Source organism: Lissotriton vulgaris, chromosome 5 (genome assembly GCF_964263255.1).
Source record: "Lissotriton vulgaris chromosome 5, aLisVul1.2, whole genome shotgun sequence".
NCBI lineage: Eukaryota > Metazoa > Chordata > Amphibia > Caudata > Salamandridae > Lissotriton > Lissotriton vulgaris.
The window spans coordinates 268,313,341-268,337,984 of NC_141693.1; the positions used below are offsets into that span (position 1 = coordinate 268,313,341).

General features: G+C 46.6%; 1 protein-coding gene across 15 annotated transcripts in view; it reads right to left on the reverse strand.

The window, feature by feature from the left end:
• KIF1B (kinesin family member 1B) overlaps nucleotides 1-24,644 on the reverse strand; it is a 1,388,545-nt gene that overhangs the window by 1,060,601 nt on the left and 303,300 nt on the right. For 7 of the 15 annotated variants that reach the window (XM_086921360.1, XM_086921359.1, XM_086921355.1 and 4 more), the window contains 2 exons: nucleotides 21,095-21,237; nucleotides 13,652-13,785 (listed from right to left, as the gene is read on the reverse strand). In XM_086921360.1, the coding sequence (XP_086777486.1) occupies nucleotides 13,652-13,785; nucleotides 21,095-21,237 (277 nt within the window). Of the gene's footprint in view, nucleotides 1-13,651; nucleotides 13,864-15,831; nucleotides 15,874-21,094; nucleotides 21,238-24,644 lie in introns of all 15 variants that reach the window. The other 8 variants (XM_086921348.1, XM_086921358.1, XM_086921356.1 and 5 more) reach the window with 2 other exon arrangements.

Sequence of the window (24,644 nt, forward strand, 5' to 3'; positions counted from 1 at the left end):
TGTAGATTTTCAAGCTTTCCTTGATGGCGTACTAGGATCAGTTTTAACAGGTGGAGAAGCCTTTTTAGAAGTGGAAGGCACACCAGAATCCTGAGAGGATTGGGCTTTCCGCAACACCTTCCCCCAGGAGAAGCTAACTCAACCTCAGCTTTCCTCTTCCTAGAGGATACAGAAGACCCCGAGGCAATGCTCCCTACCTCAGAAACAGGGATACCTTTGTCCTTTATCCTCTGTAGCCACAGGAGAAGACGACCCTCTCTGTCCCTGAGGGTTTTCTGAGGAAAAGTTCTGCAGATTTTACACTCATTTGCCTCATGATCCGGATACAAACAATAAATACATTTCTTGTGAGGATCCTCCTTGAACAGCCTTAGCTTTCCACAGGAATCACAAGCCCTAAAAAGGGGTTTTGAAGTAGACCTCTTTAGAAGGTAAAAAAAAAAACAAAGTAAGAAGAAACTGAGCAGAGCTCAGGGAGACTCCCTTCACACGACATGCGGTACAAAATCTGAGAGCCTGAGCCTCTGGGGAGAACATTCTGGTGGGTGCTGTCGCCTGATTGGCTGCAGTTTGGTCTATACAAAATGACTAGGATAGTCATGAGTGTGGGAGCTTTTGCTCCTGTAGCTGAGGGCTACTTTACTTCCTGGTTGGTTACTACCAAGGTTTTTTGGTTATTACAGGTATATTATTGCTTTTTTATATATATGGGACTCCCACTCCGACGAAGGGGAATGATTCAGGCATGTGAATTTATGAAAGACACCCCAATACTGGAGAAAATCCAAATATGCTCCTCCTCCATCATGGCAGTGCTGAGGTGAAGCACATGTTACTACTTGAGTAATGATATATCTCTAAGAGACATTAGTTAGTGATAGATTGCTTACCTTAGATTATCCCCAGGTGTCAGACTGGATCCGGAAAGTTTTCCGTCAGCAGTACTCCTGCACGTCGGTAGGTGGCGTTGTGCGGCTCCGCGTCCGTCACTGGCGTCGTAAGCGCCAAGATGACGTCACAGAGACTATTTAGGTGCCACCCATGCGTGCTGACATCAGTTCTGTACAAGACTTTCCACCCCAGGGAACGCAGAGCCATGCAAGAAACTGAATACTGGTGCCATGAAACAAGGGCCCTGAAAGGGATGACCTTAACCCTAGAAATCAGTTTGCAGAACGGGGAGGATGGGTGGGGCGGTAAGGAATCTATCAATAACTAATGTATCTTACAGATCTATCGTTACACAAGTAGTAACTTGTGCATCTAAAAGAGAGACGCCAGTGATAGATTCCTTACCGTAGAATAGATACCCCAGCAATACCAACCCGGTGGTGGGTCTGCGAACAAGTTTAAACCAAAAAGTCACGGAGAACAGAATGGCCAAAGAAGCAGTCTTTCCAGATTTGACTGTCAAGGCAGTAATGCTTGGTAAAAGTGTGCAGCGAGGCCCACGTACCTGCCTGACAAATGTCCTGCAAGGGAACGCGCGTCCCAAGGCAGTAGTGGCTGCCGTTGCCCTGGTAGAATGGGCACGCAGCCCTACAGGAGGCTCCTTCTTGGCCAACGAGTAACATGTTTTGATGCACAGAACTATCCACGAGAGATGGTGCGTTTGTGCACAGCCAGACCTTTTTTGGCACCCACATAGCCAAAAAAGAGCTGGTCATCCACCCGGAACTGTTGTGTGTCTTTTGCTTTATCGCCCTAAGTGCGCCAGGTATGCACAGATGTGGGTCCTGGGCTCACTGTGCCACTTGAATCAAGCTATCCTGGCTGAAGAGGGGTGAAACCCCGAAACCTGTCCTAGTATGATTGTTTCCAGTCCGGGGAGGACCTGGCTTGGCAGTTCGGACTGGACTGTTCCCATGAGGCACAGGGTCAAGACTGATTTGCATATGGCCATGTCTGAACTGGGGTGGCATTGTGAGCAAAAGAATGATGGATTTAACCCAGATCTCTTGACTGGGGGTGAATGTTTTGATTTGTTCTGCATTCTGTCCATCAGTGTCTTTTCGCTTTCTCGCCCTACATGCGTCAGGTATGCCCAGACGTGGGTCCTGGGCTCACTGTGCAACTGGAATCAAGCTATCCTGGCTGAAGAGGGGTGAAACCCAAAAACCGGTCCTAGGATGCTTGTTTCCTGTTTCCGTCCATCAATTGTGTGTCTTTTGCTCAGAAAGAACGAGCGCGCACATTTCAGGTCCAGACAGTGGAGCCTCTCTTCCTCTTACCAAGGATGCGGAGGCGGAAAGTAGGTGGGCAAAGCGATGGTCTGCCCGATGTGGACGGGCGTGACAACCTTTGGCAAGAAAGAAGGACGGGTCCTTAAAACCACCTTGTCCGGATGAACAGAAAGGAAAGGAGGTTTAGAAGAAAGAGCCGGGAGCTCACTCACTCTTCTGACAGAGGTGATAGCTACCAGGAAAGCAGTCTTTACAGTGAGAAGACAAAGGACAGTTATGAAGGGGCTAAAAGGGAGCGCACATCAGATAGGTCAAGATAAGATTTAAATACCATTGAGGCATTATGAAAGGGACAGGAGGAAACGTGTATGTAATGCCTTTCAGGAAACTGTTCACAACCGGGGACTTAAAAAGATAAGTCTGATCTGGAAGCTGTAGAAAGGCAGAAATGGACGAAAGATAACCTTTGATAGTGCCCAGAGCAGAGTTCAGCTGTGCCAACGATAGAAGGAACAGAAGGACCTCAGAAAGAAGGGCTGAAAGGGGATCCACAGCCGTTGCTGTGCACCACGCCAAAACTTTGTTCCACTGGCAGGCGTATACCATCTTAGTGGAGGGACGCCTGGCTGCCAGAATGACATCACAGACTTCGGGAGGAAAATCGAAAGCTGTCAACGGTCGCTGCTCAATCTCCACGCATGGAGATGGAGGCTGGACAGGTTCGGGTGGAGGACCGTCCCCTGCTGTTACGACAGAAGATCCTCCCGCAGTCGCATCGGGGGATCTATCGCCATGCTGAGTAGCTCGGAATACCAATATCTTCGTGCCCAATCCGGAGCCACAAGGGTGACTTGGGCCCGGTCGTGCCCATTCTTCTTCAGCACTCTGGGCAGAAGTGGTATAGGCAGAAAGGCGTACAACAGACCGCAACTCCACTCGAGACGAAAAGCGTCACTGACCGAGTGCCGCCTTGGAAATTTCAACACATAGAACTGATGACATTGCGTGTTCTCTTCAGTGGGAAATTGATCTAACCAAGGCTCTCCCCACTGCAGAAAGAGACCTGGCGCCACGTCTGAGTTCAGACGACATTCGTGATCCATCAAGCAACGGCGATGAGTTTGTCCGCCCTGGCGTTCAGACAACCCCCCAGGTGTTGAACCACCAAGGTAATGCCGTGATGTTCCAGCCATGTCCAGAGGCACAGAGCCTCCTGACATAGGGTCCACGACGCCACCAGCCTTGTTTGTTGCAATACCACATGGCGGTGGTGTTGTCCGTGAACCCCTGCACTACACTTCCCCAGACAGAGGGAAGGAATGCCTCAGTGCAAGTCGCATTGCCCGAAGCTCCAAAAGATTGATATGGAGCCGGGACTCCGCCAGAGGCCTCTGATCTCCGCCTCTCCCAAGTGGCCGCCCCATCCCAGGTGGTACGCATCAGTCACCACTGTGTGCTCCGGTTGGGGAATGGAGTGGGATCTGCCATTAACCCAATCGCGATTCGTGAGCCACCACTGCAATTGTAATGCACTGCCCTCCGAGATCTGGATATGATCGGACAGGTTGCCCTGATGGTGGGCCCACTGGAACTTCTGGTCCCTCTTCAGAGCCTGCATATGCCATCTGGCATGTTGCACTAGCATGATGCAGGAAGCCATCAGGCCCAGGAGCCGGAGGGTCATCCTGACAAACCCGGGATAGAGGCTGAAAGATCAGAATCGTTGCCTGAATATCCCGGACTCGCTGCTCTGGAGGATAAACCCTAAACTGCGTTGAATCCAGAACCACTCCGATAAAGGGGAGCTTCTGAGAGGGACTCAGGTGGTTCTTTGGCACATTGATGGAGAACCCCAGCAATTGCAGGAGGTCAGCCGTCGTCTGAAGGTGGGAGAAGACTGCCTGGAGTGAGCCCGCCTTCAACAACCAGTCGTCGAGTTAAGGGAAAGACTAACACCCTTGACCTGCGCAAATGAGCTGCGACCACAGCCATCACTTTCGTGAACATCCGAGGGGCGTGGGTAAGACCGAAGGGGAGCACGACAAACTGAAAATGCCTACTGTGAACCTCAGGTAACACCGGTGGGCCAGCAGGACGGGGATATGAAAATATGCATCCTGCAAGTCCAACGATTTCATCCAGTCTCCAGGGTCGAGGGCAGCCATGAAGTAAGCCAGAGTCAACATCTTGAACTCCTTCCGGAGGAAGCGATTGACGTTCCTGAGGTCCAAGATGAGGCGCAGGCCTCCTTTGTCCTTCTTGGGGACCAGAGAGTAGTGGGAATAACAACCATGTCCTACTTCTGGCCCAGGAACGCGCTCAATGGCCTCCTTGGCCAAGAGGACCGTGACTTCCTGTTGGAGAAGCGCAAAGTGATCCCCCGACATGCGGTGGAACTGAGGTGGCATGGCTGAGGGGGCAGACTCAAAGGGGAGGTAGTAACCCCTTTGGACGATTTTGAACACCCACCTATCCGAAGTGACAGAACGCAGGTGGGGGAGGTGATTCTGAATCCTGCCGCCCACCGGCGTGGGGTGTACCCCAAAGCTCGGACTACGCAGGCTTTGAGGCGGATGCTGCGGGAGTGGAGGCTGACTGACTCGCACGCTGGCCCCCTGTGCCACCAAGGCAGCCTCCACGCCCGTGGTCGTGCGGAGGTTGGTTCTGCGCAGGCTTCTGGCCGAACGAACGTGTAAGGGTGCCCCTTCCGTGGCTACGAAAGGTAGACGTGGCCAGGCATGTGGTGGAGGGACCCAAGGACTTGGCCGTAGCCAGAGCGTCCTTGAAATGCTCCAGCACACTGTCTGCCTTATTGCCAAACAGGCGAGTACCATCAAAAGGCATGTCCATGAGGGAACTCTGGACATCCCCGGAAAACCCTGTGGACCACAGCCAGGCGTGGCGACGTAGGGCCACCATTGTGGAGATCGCCCACACCGGATGGCAAACTTTGTGGCGTCCTTCCCCTCTGCAACAGCTTGGGAAAGTAAAGCCCAAACCTCCTCCGGTCACTGGAGCAGTGTCTGCGCCACCGTGTACCATACAGCGTGAGAGTAGCGGCCCAAGAGGCTTGTGGTGTTGACTGACCGCAGCCCTAAGCTGGCAGAGGAAAACAACTTTTTTCCAAACTGCTCCAACTTCTTTGATTCCTTATCCGGCGGGGCGGTGGGGAATACACTTTGGGAAGTGTAGGCCTGAATGACCAGGCTCTCCGGATTCGGATGATTCCTTAAAAAGGCAGGGTCACCCCTTGCCAGGCGATGACGCCGGCCACGTTTTTATCCACAGGAACCCCTGTCGCTGGGCTAGACCAAGTGCCCATCAAAACATCCGTCAAGGCCTCATTGAACGGAAGCAGAGGTTCCAAAGAACTTGCCGCCGGCTGAAGCACTTCAGTAAGGAGGTTTGTCTTAAGAGAGACAGTAGACTGATCAAGGTCAAGGGCCTCAGCTGCTCTACGGAGCACCACAGTAGATGTGGCGCCCTCCTCCATGACAGCGGGAGGAGACCAAAAGCCGGGATCAGAGGAGAGGTCAAGGCCACCTGCATTCTCCGATTCCTCCGACCACTCCTGTTCGTACTCGCACTGCCGTGCTGCAAGAGGGTCCTCCAACCCCTCCCAGCCATCCCCCTCCTCCACGGCCCGAGGCACAGGCTGCTGAGGTGGGGGAGGCACAGGGGAATACAAATGCTCTAACAGCGCCGGTCGGCGCCGATCCGACTCCCTGCCCTAATTAGGGTCCGAAACCGGAGCAAAATTGTCCGGAAACCCAGGCAAGGGTGGAGGTGGGACGAACAGGACCCATTGCGGCATCAGGAACGGAGCCGCAGGGGGCGCCGGGGCCAGAGCCACCGGCGAAGGACCCTGCGGCACCTGGGGACAGAGCCGGCAGTGGAGGACCTTGCGGGGCGGAGCCGGCAGCAAGCAAGGGCCCTCAATTGTGACCGCGTGGCCCGAATGCGCGCCAGCGGGAGCCCTAGGCCTGAAAAGACGATCTATGGCGGCAAGAAAATCTTGCACCTGGGCAGGACATGGGTACGTTTGGTAGGCTGCGGGACTCTCAGGCTCCACCGGAGCCGCGGGGGGAGAACCCCTGGCCCCCTCGTCCGGAGACAGACTGGGAGACGTCGGTGAGCGTAAACGCTTAAACTTTTTCTTGCAACGTTTCTTAAATGATTCTGAGGTTGAAGACTTCGACCTCGAGGAGCGATGATGATGGCTCCGCGGTCGGTCCCTTGAGCAAACCCTGGACCTCGAACGGCACGGAGACGACTGCCAGGCCTCCAGCAGCTTTCGGGACCGCTCCCGCAAAGCCTTCGGAGCCATGGCCAGACAGTCGGAACATCACCGGGAATCATGGTCTGCTCCAGACAGTAGAGACAAACACCCGGGGGGTCGGCCACCAACATCGTACGGCGGCAGGCCCCGCAGGATTTAAACCCAGGCATCCATACTCGACACCAGGAGTCAAGACTCAAGAAGTCGAGATAAAAGTCTCAAAAAAGTTAGTCAAAAAGTGATTAGGGTACGTGCTCGAACCGGATCTGCGCTTACTTGCTTGGAAAAAGAATGAACTGACGTCAGCGCGCATGGGTGGCGCCTAAGTAGTCTCTGTGACGTCATCTCGCCGCTTACGATGCCAGCGACGGACGAGGAGCCTCACAACGCCACCCAACGATGAGCACGGGTACTGCTGACGAAAAACTTTCCGGATCCAGTCTCAGGTTTGGGGATATTCTAAGGTAAGGAATCTATCACTAATGTGTCTCTTTCAGATATTGTATTTAGTAGAATTCAGTTCCTTGCTGTACTGTTAAGATAAATTGATTTTAACTGCCAGTACAGAGCACTCTGCAACACCGGGAGTTCTGGTTTTCGGAAAGGGCTGATTTTGCAGAACAAAATGCTGTCACCTGGATTACCTAATTTTCTTAAGATTTTTCTTTAGAAGGGTAATGAAAGCCAAGTTGTCACTTGTGGTTTTTGGAATTTTGTTTTAAACCAAATTCAAGTCATGCTCTGTAAATTTAACAATCAAGTAGGCTAATAACATGACTACTTATTAAAAAAATGCCTTTATAGATAAAACCTATTCTAAAATAAGTTCCAGACTTCTACGCATGAGTGAGTCTAATTCAGGGGTGTTAACTATCGCTGAAGACCCTGTCAGTACCCATAGGCTGTCTCAAATGTGTTTAGTAGTCCAGGCTGAACCTCATCATGGGACAAGTCCGTTACGCAGCTGAGGTTCCTTGTTTGGACTACAACTACAGTTTGTACCCATTTTAAGAGGTTATAGTGTGAGAGACTTCCCTCTTCAGAGGCTGGAGATAATAATGAAACATTATATGGCAAAGTGGTTTGTGCATCGGAGCATGGATGCCTCATGACAGTTACAAGGAGAATGCCTTCTCTACCAGGGTCTGAACTTCTCATGAAGACCTTAAGAATTAGTAATTCTCACTCTGAAGAATTTGTCTACTAGTGAAAAGTTATATAAGACATGAAGGTTCCTATCTAAAGATAGAACTTTTAACACAATGTTAGAAGGAGAAGGGGGGTCTCTTCTTCACATAAACACACTAATGGGGTATTACAGGGTAGCAGGTTTCCTGGTTCCAGTTTAAAGACCATCAGTCAAGTTGTACAAGCTGAAGGAATTCCTCTCCTTAGACTAGACTCAGTTGCTTACTTTTAAAGAGAAAGGAAACACCCTGCTCCAAGTCTAGACCCAAGGATACAGGCAAAGGTATTTAATATTTTCAGTCTTGACCCATTACTTTCTGTTGGACCCGAATGGCCTTCTGTTGTATCTGAAGACCCTGCAGTGGAGCTTTACAGTAGAGGGAGAAACCCATCTTCAACCTGGACATATCCTTAAAATGTTACAGGTAAAACGTTCTTTATTTTCAGTGTGGAGTGGACATACTTTTGGAGTGTTAAAGGCAGGTGGATTATTTACTATGTCCAAGTCCATTAATGGATTGTTGCATTCAAAGGGCATACCTTTAAGTGTAGTTGAACCCATTATTCACACCCTTATTCTCTAATATGCTTCTGTTTGTAACTAATTTCCCAACTGTGGTAGGGTGGCGTCATTCTGTCATTCACAAGATGCAGAGAGAGATGGAGCTTAGTTTCCATGGTTACTAAAGCAGATTTAATTATAGATGTTCAAATGAAATCTGGCTCGGTTTTCTCTCTTAAAAGAAATCTGCTGGGTCACACAGCAATAAAAGATTGCATAACTACCATTGGCCATCCTTAGTGCCCAATTCGCAATGAGAGCACATGTTACAATAAGCCACTAAATGCATCTGTTATACTTTGACTCTTCCCCCCCCCCCATCCATCAGAAAAAGCGTTACCGAAGGTAAGTATCTTGTTCTTCTGATGGATACATCTGCAAGTGGATTCCTCACCTTGTGAATAGAGTCACACAGCAGTCCCCACTCCAGGAGGGGGGCGTCCACCCTTCTATACCAAAAAGTCCCTAAAAAACGGAACGTGCAAAGTGTCCGTCCCTCCTCACCTCGGAATCTAAGCAGTAATGCTTCGCGAAAGTGTGGAGGAAGCCCAAGTTGCCGCTCTACAAATGTCCTCCACAGGAAAGCCTCTAGATAAGGCAGATGTAGAAGACTTTGCCCTGGTAGAGTGTGCTCTTATTCCCTCTGGAGGTTCCTTACCAGCCAAAGAAGTAACAGATCTTGATGCACACGATAATCCATCTGGAAAGGGTGCGCTTGTGCACTGATCTGCCTTTACCGCAGCCAATGAAGCCCACAAAGAGCTGGTCATCCACTCGAAAGTCTTTAGTTCCATCGAGGTAAAAACTCACTGCCCTTTTAGGGTGAGGTGGAGGATAGAAGGTAGGAAGGGTAATGGACTGCCCCAGATAGAAGGGAGTAACCACCTTAGGAAGAAAAGCAGCACTGGTCCAGAGTACCATTCTTTCAGCATGAATGGTCAAGAATGGGGGTTTCGTACTAAGAGTTTGAAGCTCACTTACCTTCCTTGCCGAGGTAATGGCAACGAGAAAAACGGTTTTAAAAGACAATAGCCTTAAGGGACACTTGTGCAAGGGTTCAAAGGGAGAACCCATCAAGTGTGTTTAGACCAGATTTAAGTCCCATTGAGGCACAATAAATGGAGTGGGCGGAAATTTGTTGGTAAGGCCCTTAATGAACCGTAACACATTAGGTGATTTAAACAAGGGCGGCTGATCCGGCAAGCAAAGGAATGCTGACAGAGCCGATAAATAACCCTTCACAGTAGCCACAGCAAAGCCTTGCTGAGTTAGAGAGGAACAAACTAAAGGATGTTTGATAAATGAGCCCTCAAAGTGTCAATAGACTTCTCCCCACACCAATGGACAAATTTGGACCACCTATAGGAATAGATAAGACTTGGTGGAGTGACGCCTGGCAGACAAAATAACGTCCACCACGTCAGGCGGGAGAGAAAAATAATTTGGGTTGCCCCGTTCAATCTCCATGCATGGAGGTGTAAGCTCTTGAGGTCGGGGTGTAGAACCTGCCCCTGCGACTGCGAGAGGAGGTCTGCCCTGAAAGGGAGACGGAGCGGAGGGCACGAGGAGAGGTGGAGAAGATCTGTATACCACACCATTCTTGGCCAATCCGGGGCGATAAATATTACTTGGGCCCGGTCTTGCCGAATCTTCCCCAGAACCAGAGGAATCTAGGGTATGGGAAAAAACGCATGAAGGAGATGTGAGTCCCATCTCAACTGAAGCGCATCCCCAAAGCTCCCTGCATCAGATACTGGAGACTGCAGAATGACGGGCAATAAGCATTCACAGATCCACCTGAGGAGTTCCCCACGTCCAAAAGATGTGACGAACCACCTCCGGATGGAGCCTCCACTCGTGGTCGAAAGACAACTGCCGACAGATTGTCTGCATGCGCATTCAGAACTCCGGCCAGATGATTTGCCATCAATCATTAATTTGCAATTGTAACCTGCAGATGATGAAGCACCTACTCTGGCGACTCCGCTTAAATAAGCCAGTCGTCCAGATAGGGGAAAACTGAAATCCCCGACCTTCATAGATGGGCTGCCACCACTGCCATCACCTTGGTGAAGACTCGAGGTGCAGTAGTAAGTCCAAACGGGAGAACCGCAAACTGATAATGTTGCGACCCTACCGTAAAACTGAGATACTTCCTGTGCGACTTCAGGATCGGAATATGAAAATACGCATCCTGCAAGTCGATACAACACCATCCAGTCCTCCTGTTGCAGCGCTTGAAGAACCTGCACAAGGGTGAGCATCTTTAACTTCTCCTGCTTCAGAAAAAGGTTCAAGATCCTGAGATCCAGGATTGGACGTAGCATGCCATCCTTCTTGGGTATGAGGAAATACCGGGAGTAGCATCCCTGACCCCTTTTCCGCTCTGGAACCACCTCTATTGCACCTTTTTTCAGTAATGTTAGGACTTCCTCCTGCAGGAGAAGAAGGTGGTCCTCTGAACAAGCCCCTTGGCAAGGAGGGTAATTTGGAGGGAATTCCCGAAAGGGAAGAGCATACCCATTTTCCACAAGATTTAGAACCCAAAGGTCTGTAGTGACTGATTCCCAATCTTGCAGATAATGGGTAAGCCGACCCCCCACAGGACTAACATGATCCAGAATGGTGGAGTTAGGGCTGCTTTGCTGTGGCAAGAGGGGGGAGGTAGAGCAGGAGGAGGAGGAGGAAGGCCGACGACCGAGAACGACCTCTGTTCTTGCCCCTGTAAGACTTAAACAGGGTGTTTTACTGCTGCTGCTGCAGAGGCTGCCTGTAGGTCCGAAAGGACGACCTCTCAAAACCACTGTACCTTCTGTAAGAGGAACCTCTAGGCTGCGCCTGTAGGCCCAGAGACTTAGCTGTGGCTTTGCTGTCCTTGAACCTTTCCAAGGCTGCATCTGCTCTCTATCCAAACAGCCCAGAACCATCAAAGGGTAGGTCCAGAAGTGATGCCTGCACATCCAGAGAGAACTCCGATGACTAAAGCCAAGCACTTCTTTTGGCAACCGAGGAACCTATGATCCTGGCAACAGAGTCCGCAGTGTCCAAACCACTCTGAATAACTTGACGTGCAGCTGCTTGAGTGTCCGACAAGACCTCATTAAAATTCTGCCTGTCCTCCTCAGACAATTTAGAAGCCAGCTGTTTTGCAGAGTCCATTAGGGCGTGGATGTAATGGCCCAAAAGACATGTGGCATTTGTGGACTTTAAGGCCATACTTGCCGAGGAGAACACCTTCTTGGCTGACTGGTCAAGCTTTTTTGACTCTCTATCACCAGGAACTTGAGGAAATGCCACAGAAGACTTCTTGGAAAAGGCAGCTTGAACCACCAGGTTCTCAGGAAAAGGATGGGATGTTAGGAAGTCCGGATCTCCTGCATCCGCCCTGTGCCTAGCAACAGATTTTGACACTGCTGGAGCCGAAAAGGGCTTACACCAAACCTCCATAACTGGCTCAGTGATGGCATCATTGAAAGGAAGCAAAGGTTCTACTACAGTGGAGGGAGAATGAAGAACCTCCTTCAAGATATTGGACTTAAATTCAGCCGTTGGGAGCTGCAGGTCTAAGAGCTCCGCTGCCTTCCTAATAACTGTGTGGTAAGGAACCACATCCTTAGAGGGAGCATCTGAAGAAGAAGAAAGCTTCCATTCTGGGGACAAATCAAGTCCACTTGCCTCCCTCAAGTCTTCAAATAAGCCATCTGACTCTTGAAGTTCACCTTCCTCCATTTCTTCTGCCAGATACCTCTGCTCCTCCAATATCCTCTGTGCCTCCAGTCTGGATCTTATCCTCGGAACCGGCGTCGGCGGCGCCACACATGACTCCGACGGATCTGGAGCCGGCGTTGAACACAGATCGGGAGGCACAGCCTGATTTGAACGAGGTCGAGCTGTTGGCGCCGGAGATGAAGGGAACGGCGTCGACGTCCTCGGCGCCGGGAAATGCCCGGACGGAGCCGCTGGAAGAAATGGCATTAAGGGAGCCTGAGCATAGGCCTGAGGAACCCCCTGATTAAAGGCCATTGGACCCATGAGACCCAAAGGTGCTCCAGAGGGGTACATTGCTCTTGCAAAGACACCATACATGGCATTCAAGTAATGCAATGGGTCTTGACCCGGGCCAGGGAAAGTGGGTAAGGGCCCGATATAGGCTCAGGCTGAGGCATTACAGGACTCGGGCCAATCGGCGCAGACGGTGGAGCCAATGGAGTCGAAGACTCATCAGGTACTGAGCCTCTTCTATCAGAGCCGGAAAATGCGTCGAAGATGGAACTGCAGCCGCAAAGCGCTCCGGAGAAGCTGCAGGCGAAGTCGAACGAACAGGAGAAGCCCGATTCGAGCCCGAGGGAGAAGGAGAAACATAGTCCTTACGATGACGAGGAACTGGGGAAGTCTATTTCGGAGCCGTCTCCTTATTTGAATTGTGTCGAGAGCCTTGCCTCTTCTTCTTATGCTGCTTTGATCTTGAAGCATGACCCGGCGTTGACTTCGATCCCGACCTCGACCAGGATCTCAACCTCTTTTCTCCTTCCTCATCTTCGCCATGAACAGCTTGGCCTCTCTCTCCTTTAAATCCTTCGGGTTCATCTTAAGACAGCAAGAGCACCCCTCGACTTCAAGATCAGACGACAGGCACCAGACACAATCTTCATGGGAAACCGTAATGGACATATGTCCACCGCACTCCTACAGGGCTTGAAGTCTGACTTCCTCAACGACATCTTCAAGAAGAAACAAGAGAAGTCAGAAACACAATTCAGAAAATACAAAGTAGCAAGCAAACTAAGGAGAGTTCCAGAAAACCGTTAGCATCGACGGCGCGGAAAAAAGGGAACTGACGTCATCACACCGAAGAGGCTCTCTTATGGCTCCGGTGACGTCAGCGGAGCAACGAGCGGAGCCATGCGATTGTGATGTCGTCCTCGCTGGCGTGGAGAGCTACGAAAAATTTCCGAATGCTGCTGGCGCAGGAAATATTCACAAGGTGAGGGATCCACTGGCATATGTATCCATCAGAAAGTAGCTGCTATTTCAAGTGTGAGTGAACAGTCAAAGAGTGCAGTGGAACCATGAGTTTCAAATATGTGAATAATAAAGCAGTGAGAATTAGTGTGGCTTCAAAGAACAGTGTGCCCTTGAGGCCATGCTGCATGACCTACAGAGGAATAAGGTTTCTGAAAGCTGTGGGCACCATATTTGGTGCTGAGTAGCCAAAAAATAAAAGCCTGAATGTTTTGGAGTGGCATATTAATTTATCAACTCAGAATATGACAGGGGAGTTCACTGAGTTGCTGAGGGCACGATCGGCTGTCAACGACCTTAAGAACACATTTCAATAAAGTTGTTTTATTAGGAGTGTTCCTCTATTTACTCATGCAACGGGATGACTTGCCCCCTCCTCCCTTACCAACCTTTAACCACATAATAACCAGCTCTTACCTTAAGTCGCTCTATGGCTTCCTCCCCTCCAGGCGTGGACATGATTCGCTCTTGAATGCTGGTGACAGTTGCCAAGGCCATTTGGCTATTAAGAGAGCCAGAAGATGAAGAGGCAGTGAGACAGCCCATCGATGCTGTGGAGAGAGGGCCAGGCCGTTGGTTTTCTGATGCTAGCAAGTACCTATTCTTATTATTCTGAATATCTGTCAGATCTAAGAGAAGACGACAGGAGGGGTACAGGGAAAGTGCCACAGACAAACAAAGGAGCCAGGAAGAGAAAGGACAAAGACAGGAAGGAAACAGTAACATGAGAAGAGACACAGACAAGCCTACAGTGCAGGATTACACAGATACCATGAGCGGTACAATGGAGCAGTTGGGAAACTGAGCAAATGTCAAGCACAGTGAAATAGTGATGAGGCTAACATATGCAGCACCAACCCTCCCTTCGCCCCCATCAAGGTCAGAAAATTGCATTTGACATGGAACTTGACCCTGAAATGTAGATACCATTCCCCAGAATGTCATCCTTGCCATTTCACCCCCATCCCTTTGGGGAGCCCAAGGGCACAATTTACCAATGCTCATCTACTAACCGCTCACAACAGATCAGCCAAGCCAGTCAAAAAGAGCTCCAAATCAGGTGCTCAAAGTATTATCATCAAGCACAGAAGGACAAGGCGATATGCAAGAAGCCCATTACTGCAGAAAACAAATAAAGCACAGATTGTAAGCGTGAGAAGGAATGTGCATGTTAGGAGAGAGAAGAGAATAGGGATAGTTGAGGGGATACAATTCCGGCAAATATTTTTCTCGATATTTCCAGGGAATGGTTCAAAGCTGCACTACTTGCACAGTGAATATTTCTGACCAAGCATTACTACAACCTGATCTCTTATAATGATGCAGGCTAACATTTCACACCATGTGCATATAAAGCAAACAGGAGTGTTATTTCTGCTAGAGAACTGAAGAGAAAGTTCTCTGCAGCTATTAGCTTAAGGCATATTGAGCTAGAAACAGTGAAACGCACCTCTCATTGCACCAGAACCTCCCAAGCAACCAGTCACACTGTTAGAGAGTATCTTAACCCAGAGCATCATTTCAGCACTGCCAGCTCTAGAATAAACACACTACCCAGCCCGGAGCATTGCAGGCCTGCCCAAACACTGCTACATAAAGCTAGCAGCAATCAACATGCAAGACAGCGTTGTAGCGTTTGCAGAGCGTTACTTGCAAACTCTCAAAGACTGGGAAGCCGAGAGCAGAAGGGGTATGAATATGGAGGGGCTTGCGTCAAACTTTTTTCTTTTTAAACATGATCTGAAATGCTTACAGTAGAAAAGATGCAACCACACCAATTCTGGCAACAGTCCATGTTAATGGAGAACAAATTAAAAGAGGATGCTGAACAACAAAGCCAATCAGAAATGCAACAGACTTTTGAAGGAGTCACAGGTGTCAAACTTGCACGCATGTTAGGAGCAAATGACAAAACGGATAATTTCTAAAAGAGGAAAAGTACAATTTGATACAAGGGGGCTTCCAAAGTTCAGATGAGTTTTATTAAGAGTGGGACCATAAACAAATTTGCTAGCCCTCAGAGTTGCCGGAATATTGTTTGAAGTAATTTCTATTAATTTAACATGAACTGGTTTATTTAAATTAATATGCAGTGTGTTGCGCCCAACCTCTTATAGAGGAAAGTCACTGAATCACAATGCCTACCCAACTGACAATTCCCTATTGAAAAAAATGGGCAGGGGACCTTCTTGAAGTTAACATGGTTCATCACCCCACCACTTTCCGTCTTCTTCATAATATAAGTAGGAGACAGGATTCCACAAATTTAGAAGAGGAAAAGAACCTCTAGCTTTTGTCCCAGATAACCCTCTTCTCTTTGTCAGTCTTGGAAGTAGAGCGAATGTTGAAGGGACAAGACTTTCAGTAATCCAAATACAGAGGGAGAAACAGTCAGATAACTTTTAAGCAGTCACTCCAGATTTCACCCAGCTGCTTCTAGGCATACCAGTTCAGTAAGTACACCAGAGGGAGACAATTCTTCCTGCCCGTCTGTCAACATCCCCGGAATATTGCTAACATGCAGGGTTCAATGTCAAGGTGTGCAGACGCAGGCATTAAAGCAAGGAGGATATAAAGTACTAACAGACTATACACACATTTATTTTCATTGGCATTGTAATCATCTCCCAGCGAATCAACTGACAGGAAAGCAAGGGGGAAAATACAATATGTGCAACAGGTCAAGGTCAGTGACACAATAACATTTTATAATCACACGTTTCATTTAAAGCATAACATTTTTTTGATGCACACTGCTACGTGAAATGGAAAGAACATTCAACATAACGGTCTTCAGCATACACTGCCACGCCTAAAAAACAAGGCTCTAGAAACTCAACCCTTGAAAGCATTTGCAAAAGGGTGCAACACGTCTATGTAGCTGCTTGGCACATTACAGGAAGAGGCCAAAGATTCTGTTGTGGGCGCCTTCTTTCCTGATATAAGCCACAAACACGACTAGAAAATAACTAGTTTTATTATACTGTTAGGAATCGTGGCCTAAATCAGAAAATAATGCCTTTTTTCATCAGCTTTCTTATTCTGTTTTACCAACTTCAACTATCGAGTTCAGAGCACTGTGATAATATGCAAAGATCAAAATCAGGTTTAAACAGGACTGTGATCTTGAACTAATGAAACCGGCCTAGCTCCATGGCACACCCCAGCAAGAAACCTCATCAACAGGTAACTTAGGCCAGCAAAGGTAATTTAAGCAGATAAAACACTGAATTTGAAGGACTAAAACTGGAATGCCGTCAGCAGCTCCCTGAAACATAAACCCAAGAACATGCACTTCAGGAAAGTCCTGAAAAGGAACAATTCAGACTTGCATCCTATAAATAATCCTTCCACTCTTTCAGGAGCTGAGATCAAAGAGCGTCAGCTACAGGGTCTGCCCTGCACCCCACTTTGCACTTTCATTTGATTGTACAGTGGACCTAAACAGTTTTGCCTTCTGAAGTAACAGAAAGGTTACACTGCATGCATTCCAAAACTCCTATGAATGAAAAAGAAATTTATGAAGCTGTTACCATAACTCTAGCTTGTGTTATGTGGTATTCACAAGTGAGCTAATAATCTTCCACTCATTGAGACTTCTGACCCAGTAATGAATTAAACTAATAAACTATACTCAATTGTGCAGCTTTCTATTTATGAGTGTACATCATAAATGATCAAAGTATCTCTAAAATACTTCCTTCACAATTCTGAGACATTCAAGTAATAAAAGTCTTTTTGCTTCTAGTTATTTTCTATAATACAAGTAGACATTCAAGACCTGCAAAACCGGAACATTAGTTTTTAAGACAGAGGTGGCAGCTTTTTCTAATCTCCAGTTCTCTGAATAAGCAGGTAACCTCAGAGGGGAAGCAAAAGTACTCTTATGTGCCCGCTTGATGCATTTTAGTGATAACTGTGATATTCAGAAGCCTAGCTATTTACGTAGACGTTTGGTGAGAACATCATTCTTTGCACGGGAAATGACTTAAGTATTAAGTAATGGCTAGGACAACCACTGAAGCTAAAGTCATGACACTCTTTCAAAAGGTTTGTCTGATGGCAGCTTTCCCCTCAACTTTGAACATTAAGGAAGAAAGACATTTTATTCTTCTGAATCCATCAATCCTTTCTAGGAAAACAGTAAGAAACTCCAAGTATCTACCATGGACAATGAGGGCTCTCTGAAAGCTGAACATTAGAAAAGAACACTGGAAGTCTATAGTTTTGACCAAAATAAAAATCAAGCAATGTCATGCAGAAAACCTAAAGGAATTCACATTTGTCTTACCAAACCTAGAGAACTGATCGCCAATTAGGATAAATACAACTGTTTCGCGAACATTTCTAGCTGAAACAATAGCTAAAATGGAAGCTAGTTTCTAGACCAGGTCTTAATGATCTCTTTGGCTAAGGCTCCAATGAAGCCACCACAAGCTTAGCAAGTAATTCTGCCAGTGGGGCTGATAAACCGGATGGTGATGGTAACTTCGGTCAAATTTAAAAAAAGGAGAAATGCTTGCAATTAGTTTAACCAATGGCAATCATTCTGGGAAGCATTCGAACCCATCATTCTTTTGCCCACTATGCCACCTTAGAATAGACCCAGCCATATGCAAATGAGCCTTGGCCCTGCTCCAATACGTACAGTAAACCACAAATTGCCAAGCCATGTTTTCTCTGAACCAGAACATAAGTAACTCAAGACCAGTTTCGGCCTGATTGAGCCATTCAGTCAGGTGCAGCTTAATTCTAGTGGCATAGTGAACAAGGGACCCAATTCTGGACATACCCTGGGCCACTTAGGGCGTTACATCAAACCCATAAAAGTGATGCAAGAAATGCTGGCAATTTGTCCAACCACTGGTAGTCACTCAGCATAGGATTCCAATCCAAACCATTATTTTTTAGCCCACCATGCCACCTCAGATTATATCCAGCCATATTCAAATCAGCCATGGTTCTGCTTCAATAAGAAAAGCCCAGCCAAATCACAACTTGGCTTCGCTTATGTCCAGTCCTATTTGTATGCCAGCCTCACCTTCATTTTGTGCATCTCTCCAGCAGCGCGGACACCAAATGGCACTTTTTTCAGTGAAGATCACATTCAAGATCTTTTTGTAGTCCATCCCTTATTAGCTTGTTTGCTTCAAACATGCAATCAAATTTGTCATGTGTATTATGACCAGATTTGAAACCGTAATTATTAAATTTGCTATCATGAAGTTTCATCCTTTTTCCTTAGGTGAGTCTACAATGAGCCTCTGAACAGTTTGCCATAAAATCACAGCTGTAGTGTTCAAGAGGCACTCATAACTGAGCTGCCTTCATTGTGGTGGCCAGCATATCACCAATTGCTTCACCCAGAGAACGTATTTTTAGGTTTCCTTGTACATCAGAACTGCTGATAATGTGGAAAGCAGCAATGTTTTTAACCATTTATGCTATTACGAAACCCAAAGGCAGAAATGACCCGAGACATACAAAGGTCTGGTTCACAGGAGGTCTGGTTTTTAAACCACTTTGGGCATGGGACCTTTGCTGCTGATTGTGGTAAAATATAAAAGTTCACGGTTGGCGTCATAGGCTTTGATATAGCTCATTCAGAGGTGTGGCTAAAATCAGAGGTTTAGGAAATATTTAAATGGATAACATGTTGCCTTTCTTTGCTGAGCCGGTTAGAAGGTTGAATTATCATCCACTAAAGGGCACTCTTGAAGGTGGTCTCAAAGGAGATTTTGTAGAGTATGCAGGACTTGATGTATCTATTCAGGGTGCCCTAGGTTTTCTTGACAGTCCTAATGCTTGTCCACCGCTTGCATGAAATCAAACTTTTCATTTGGTGCCTCTACTATGGAAGGTGCGAAAGTATGCCACTTTCTAGATCATCCCTTTTGAACAGATGTACCCCTACTCTTCAAAGGAGTTCTCCCTTATGTGTAGGTGTAGAGGCCTGATTTTCGACCAGTTATTTTCTTGGCAGCATAAAGTACAAATGCTTTTTTTCTTTGGACTATAAATGGGGAGGGAGGAGGATGCAGCGAGTATCTCCACATCAAGTGAGTATGTGTTATTTTCAATGTCAACCTCCTGACATGAACAGTCGATATATCGAAATGAGTCACGCCTTCTGCTCAGCTCATTTGATCTTTGGCACCTCAAAGTCAACATCGACCAGAATGCAAGGATGCTCTTTGGGGCTTATTCTGGAGTTCTCTATAGGACATACTAAGGTGGGCGGTTTCTGGGAGTCCTGAAGTGGAGACATCTCTTCTAGGCTTCCCCTTGCAACGAGATGCTTCAGGAAGAGACAATTAGCAAGTTCTGAATGTAATACATTTCACGCAAATTACTTTCCCAGCTTTAATGTCTTCTTGGGCATTTGACAGATTGTGCACTTCCCCACGTTACGGCTCTCAGGAAGTCACGCATGCAGATCCTTTTCAAACCTTTTCCCACACATGACGGACACCTCAAAATCAATGGGAAGGAGACTGCGTAGCAAAACTGTCCAATAATCAAAAAACGTTCACCGAAAGGAGAAAATAAGGATGTCAAGACAAGAAGACATGCATACTGGTATCAAGTGTAGTTTAACCTTAACCATATCGACAAATGCGGGTCCAGGATTCCACAAATTGAAGATTGCAAAAATAAACGGAAGGTCAACTGCCCAAGCTGTGATTTCTGGGAAAGGAGGATAATGTGGGGTCTTAATAAATTGTGTTTCACTCTGCAAGGTTGAACTGCATTTCTCATCCTGTGAGTACTTCAAAAATAAAAAGACCACTTGATGGCAGGAGTGTGCAGAGCATGTGATCAATGCATGCGGATACGTCAAGAACTATGTTGCTGTTTAATTATTCCTCAATGGCTATCTTGTACCTTTTTTTTTTTAAATCAAATGAACGTTTCATGCGATAGAAACAGGTGCATTTCATTTGATTCAATCTGAGTCCCATTGTAAGAAAAGTTTGAGCTGGATTGAAGTAACATCTCCCTAATAAGGGAGAATCTACTAAATTGGAAAAGATGTAACCAGATCTGAGGTGACTTCAATATTCATTATGACTGGAATCTGGCAATGAATGCAGATCAGGGCAATGGTAGGAGAGGCAAGATGTCTTGCACATAGGCAACAAGAATACATGGCAATAGCCTTCAAATAACACAAAGACAAACTCAGAGCTCTTGTGAGATGGGACATGAAAAGTTCCCGGGGCTCTTCTAAGCAGATGGGGAAGTGAGGTCCTAGTATAGACAGTTGCAGGCTGAAGATATCAGGGTCACCCACTTACTGTATTCACACAGACCTGTATATCTTGAGCTTCATTATCATAAACTGTTTAAAACTTACTCTAGCCATCATCTATCTATCATTATATAACATGCATATGAATGCAAAATGGCTGCAACAAAACTTGAGCAGGTATCACTATCCATCTTCATAACTACTACAAAATCTAGCCACGATTCAACAGTCCTACATCCTTTTCAATCCTTGGACACCAGATTAGAACTGGACCACATGGCAACACAGCGATGCCCGAAGGGCTTGATTGACAAGAGAGTTTGTGTACCTTTTTTTTGCTGTTTGTGGGCCTGTTTTATGTACTGGAAACACTTTTTTTAAATGATTACCCTGATAGTCCCACAAAATTGCCTGCAGCAAACATAAATGCACACAGTCTCCCATACCCTGCGGAACTGCCATACGGCATGTCTTTACATGTTCAAAACTGCCCCAAAGTGAAAATATGGGACAATTTACATTTTTGTGCCCAGTCGAATTTTCTCTCCTAGCCAGACCCTGTTAAGCACCAGTATCATACAATGACTGCCATCAATGACATCACTTACTGTCAAGAATATCACCAAGGCCTTGAGCTCGAAGCAGGTCTTTTAGTCGTGTCACTTCCTCTTTCAGTTCTCGCACCAGCTTGGCATTGGGATCCTCATTGATGATAGCATTGCATTTAATCTGTTTTGCACGGTCAGCATACCTGAAATGTCAGCTACATATATTAAAATAAACTGCCAAAAAATGGGGATAACAGAGCAGTGGAAAAATCTCAACACCAACAAAGCCACAGGAAGCCAGAATGAGGACTTCCTACTGTGATGTGATCAGAGGAACCAAACAGAAAAACATGCAACTGACAAACAAAATGGACTAAAAAGTGCATATGGTAAGTAGGTCGAGATGAAGCTATGGATAGGACAATACAATAAAATAGGAGCCTGCTTATCTTCCCATCCCAACGATATACTTTTTTAATATAAACTGTATTTGGATTCTACATCCCTAGAATTTAGATAGTCTATACCAAATGCTCTGGATTCAGCTATATTTTGGTCCGTCAGAGGTTTTTAGTTTCTCCCCTCACCAAACAATTATACCCATCTGTCATTGTATTTCTCCTGCATTCACATCTTTTACAGGTCAACATTCTCAGAGTAATCCCAGCATAATCCAAATTGTTGGGCTGGAAATTATGACTAGATAAATATTTTATATTTAGAAACAAAACAACACAACTAAAAAGAAACCCCTTCTAGTTTCCCGATTGGTTTCTTAATCAATATTATACCATATCCTTTGTAATCAAACACATGGTGCCCGATCCTGCTGCAGGTTCCTCAGGACACAAGGAATGGGAGGGAATGCATAATGCAGGAGGAAACTACGCTCTGGAGCATTGCAGACCGTAGAGTTCCCTGCAACGGAAACTGGAGGGAGGATGCAAAACAGCAGGCAGCACACATTTTCACAAGTGGCAAAGAGGTGATAAGCATTGCATTGATGGCAAAGATGGGCTGGAGCTTCTCCAAATGTCAGCGCCACTTGTGGTCAGCAAGAAGACTACCACAGAGGTTGGGGGCTCTCACATTTAGGGAACCTGCCAAGTGGTTGACACCCATTCAGATTTCATGAGCCTGAGCCCACAATCTCAGCATCTGTCTGCAGAGAGGGCACTAACATCATTGGCCTCTTTGTTGACTTGCCACACAGCAGTTATATTTTCCACCAAAATTTGGAGTAAATGACCGCAAATGGGGGGAAAGAGCTCCTTCACCACCAGTGCATAGCCCACAACTCAAGCTGATTGATAAGGCACCTCAACGCTGCTAGAGACCAAAGTCCTCTGATCTCGGGATCCACCAGATGTGCACCCCATCCTAGACTGGAGGTAACCATCGCCCTGTTTGTGGAGGGCAGAAGACTTTTACACAGCTCAGATTCTTCAACTGGTGTCTACCATTGATGATCTTTTGATACTTTCAGGTTGAAGCGGACATTGTCTGCCATTTTGCCAAAGTTCAGAATCCACTGAATGCAGAAACACTGCACAAAGGCATTCAAATATCAACAAGAGTGATTAACTAGAAGGATACAAGAAGTGAGAAGGCCCAGCAGGTGAAGGACTGTTGGGGCTAAGAGAATCATATCATGAATTTCAGGAATCCTCAGAAGAGATGGGAAACACAGAAAGAGGTCTACAACACTGCACTGATGAAAAGAAAGCGCAGCAAGGGGTCCATGTGAGATTTAGGTAAGTTAATAGAAAACCACAAGTCAAACAGCAGGGTTGCTGAGGCACTCGAATGGCCCAACATAAGCAGCAGATTGTAAGAGTATAAGAATATCCCCATTCTGCGAAGATATGCCGTCTTCACATTTGCAAAAACATGAGGTGCCAAGGTCAATCGGAAGGGCAGGACAGCTAACTGGTAATTTGTTGAGCCTATAATAAGCCCTGTGTGAAGGTCAGCATCTTAAAATTTCTCCTTGCAAGGCTTATTCATCTGTGACATCTCCCAGACTACCTGATAGTACCTAGCCAAAAGACCGGTCAGTTTGGTGGACCACAGGGCAAGACTTTCAGATGAAAAAAGTGTTTTGCATACAGCGTCATAATTCCAAAATCTCTAAGTAGATTGGCTTATTCACCAATATGGAGAAAGGTAGTTAAAGGACCCACGGCCTTAAAAGAAGCTCCCTCTGCCGATGGCAGACCTGAAGGACACTCAAATGCCAATGCTGGCACTGTATCTAGCCCTCTGGCGTTTTGAAGTGCCAGATAATCTGCAGTATCCGTACTGGTTGGATGGAATCCGTTACAAAAAGTTGAAAAAGTTGGTCAAAAAGTGACAGAGGTAGCTCTCCAGATTTGGGTTGGTAGCACCAAACAAAAGGAACTTAAGTGCAGTGCCTATATAGGCACTGCAAAATCACTGTAGACCAGACAATGCAGACGAGAAGCCAAACAATGCCACTTACCATTGCGCAGATGTACTACCTAAGCCATTTGAAAATCTTCCTCAGCACCTTCAGGGTATGGAAGCATAAAACAGTGACAACAAACTCTTGGGTGGTCAAGTAGTTTGCTGTCGATGACGATGCCTAGATTCTTGGTTTGGGTAGTGTTGGTGGGAGTAGGTCCTAGCTCTGTTGACAACAAGGTGGAGTCCCACTGTGAAGTGCTCTTCCCAAATGCCACAATTTAAGTGCGGTCTGTGTTGCGCTTTAGACAATTGGTCCTCATCGAGTGGGTGATTTAAGTTATGCAGGCACTAAACTTGAACTTTACTCAGCCATCAATCCTTTTTGGTGGCAGTTTCCTGAATGACTACCAATCCCAGTGGTTAGGTATCTTGTGTGTCAGGCATTGTGGGGATGATAATTACTTATTATTTCAGTTTCCATTCATGAGAATTGTTACTGAAGTCATAAGCAACCTACTCCCCAATGGAAACAACAGAATGATTTGGTCATTGTTCGGATCTAGATAGCCCTTATAATTAAACTAAAAGGTACCCATCACGTCAGCCAGGACTGATGGTCCTGTTAAAAGCCTATCCGGCTTCACTAACCCAATTTTACCTTTGTTTGTTAAAAGAAATATGATCATGGTTTTGTATACTTTTTAAGTAAGTGACCAAATGTAATTAGCCCCTTTTACATTGGAAATAAAAAGGAAGGCCTGCTATCGGTCTTCAAAATCTATTTTATTTCAAAATAGTTTTTAGAACTCTGTACCTGGGTGGGATAATACAATTCTATTGAAGAAGACATCATGAAGGAGAATCTCTCTGATCAAAGGCTGATGCCAACAGGGTTTCACTGAAATTCCCTAGGAACCAAATTCTCAACATTAGAATATCAAAAACTGGGCAGCAAAACAAGTTTGCAACCTGGAACATCGGTACTTAAGAAACTTAATAGGCGGGGGCAAAGCCAGCCGCGCACCAAGATGGCCATCATTTAATAAGGCTCTGGGAACTGTCCGACTCTCACCAGCAACTCCTACTAGTGGCACAGAGCGAGCCTAAAAGAAGGGCTTCCGCGTCGACGACCGGAATCGAGCTGATGAAGTAGAGTCGATGTTTATCGATATTGAAAGTGGTT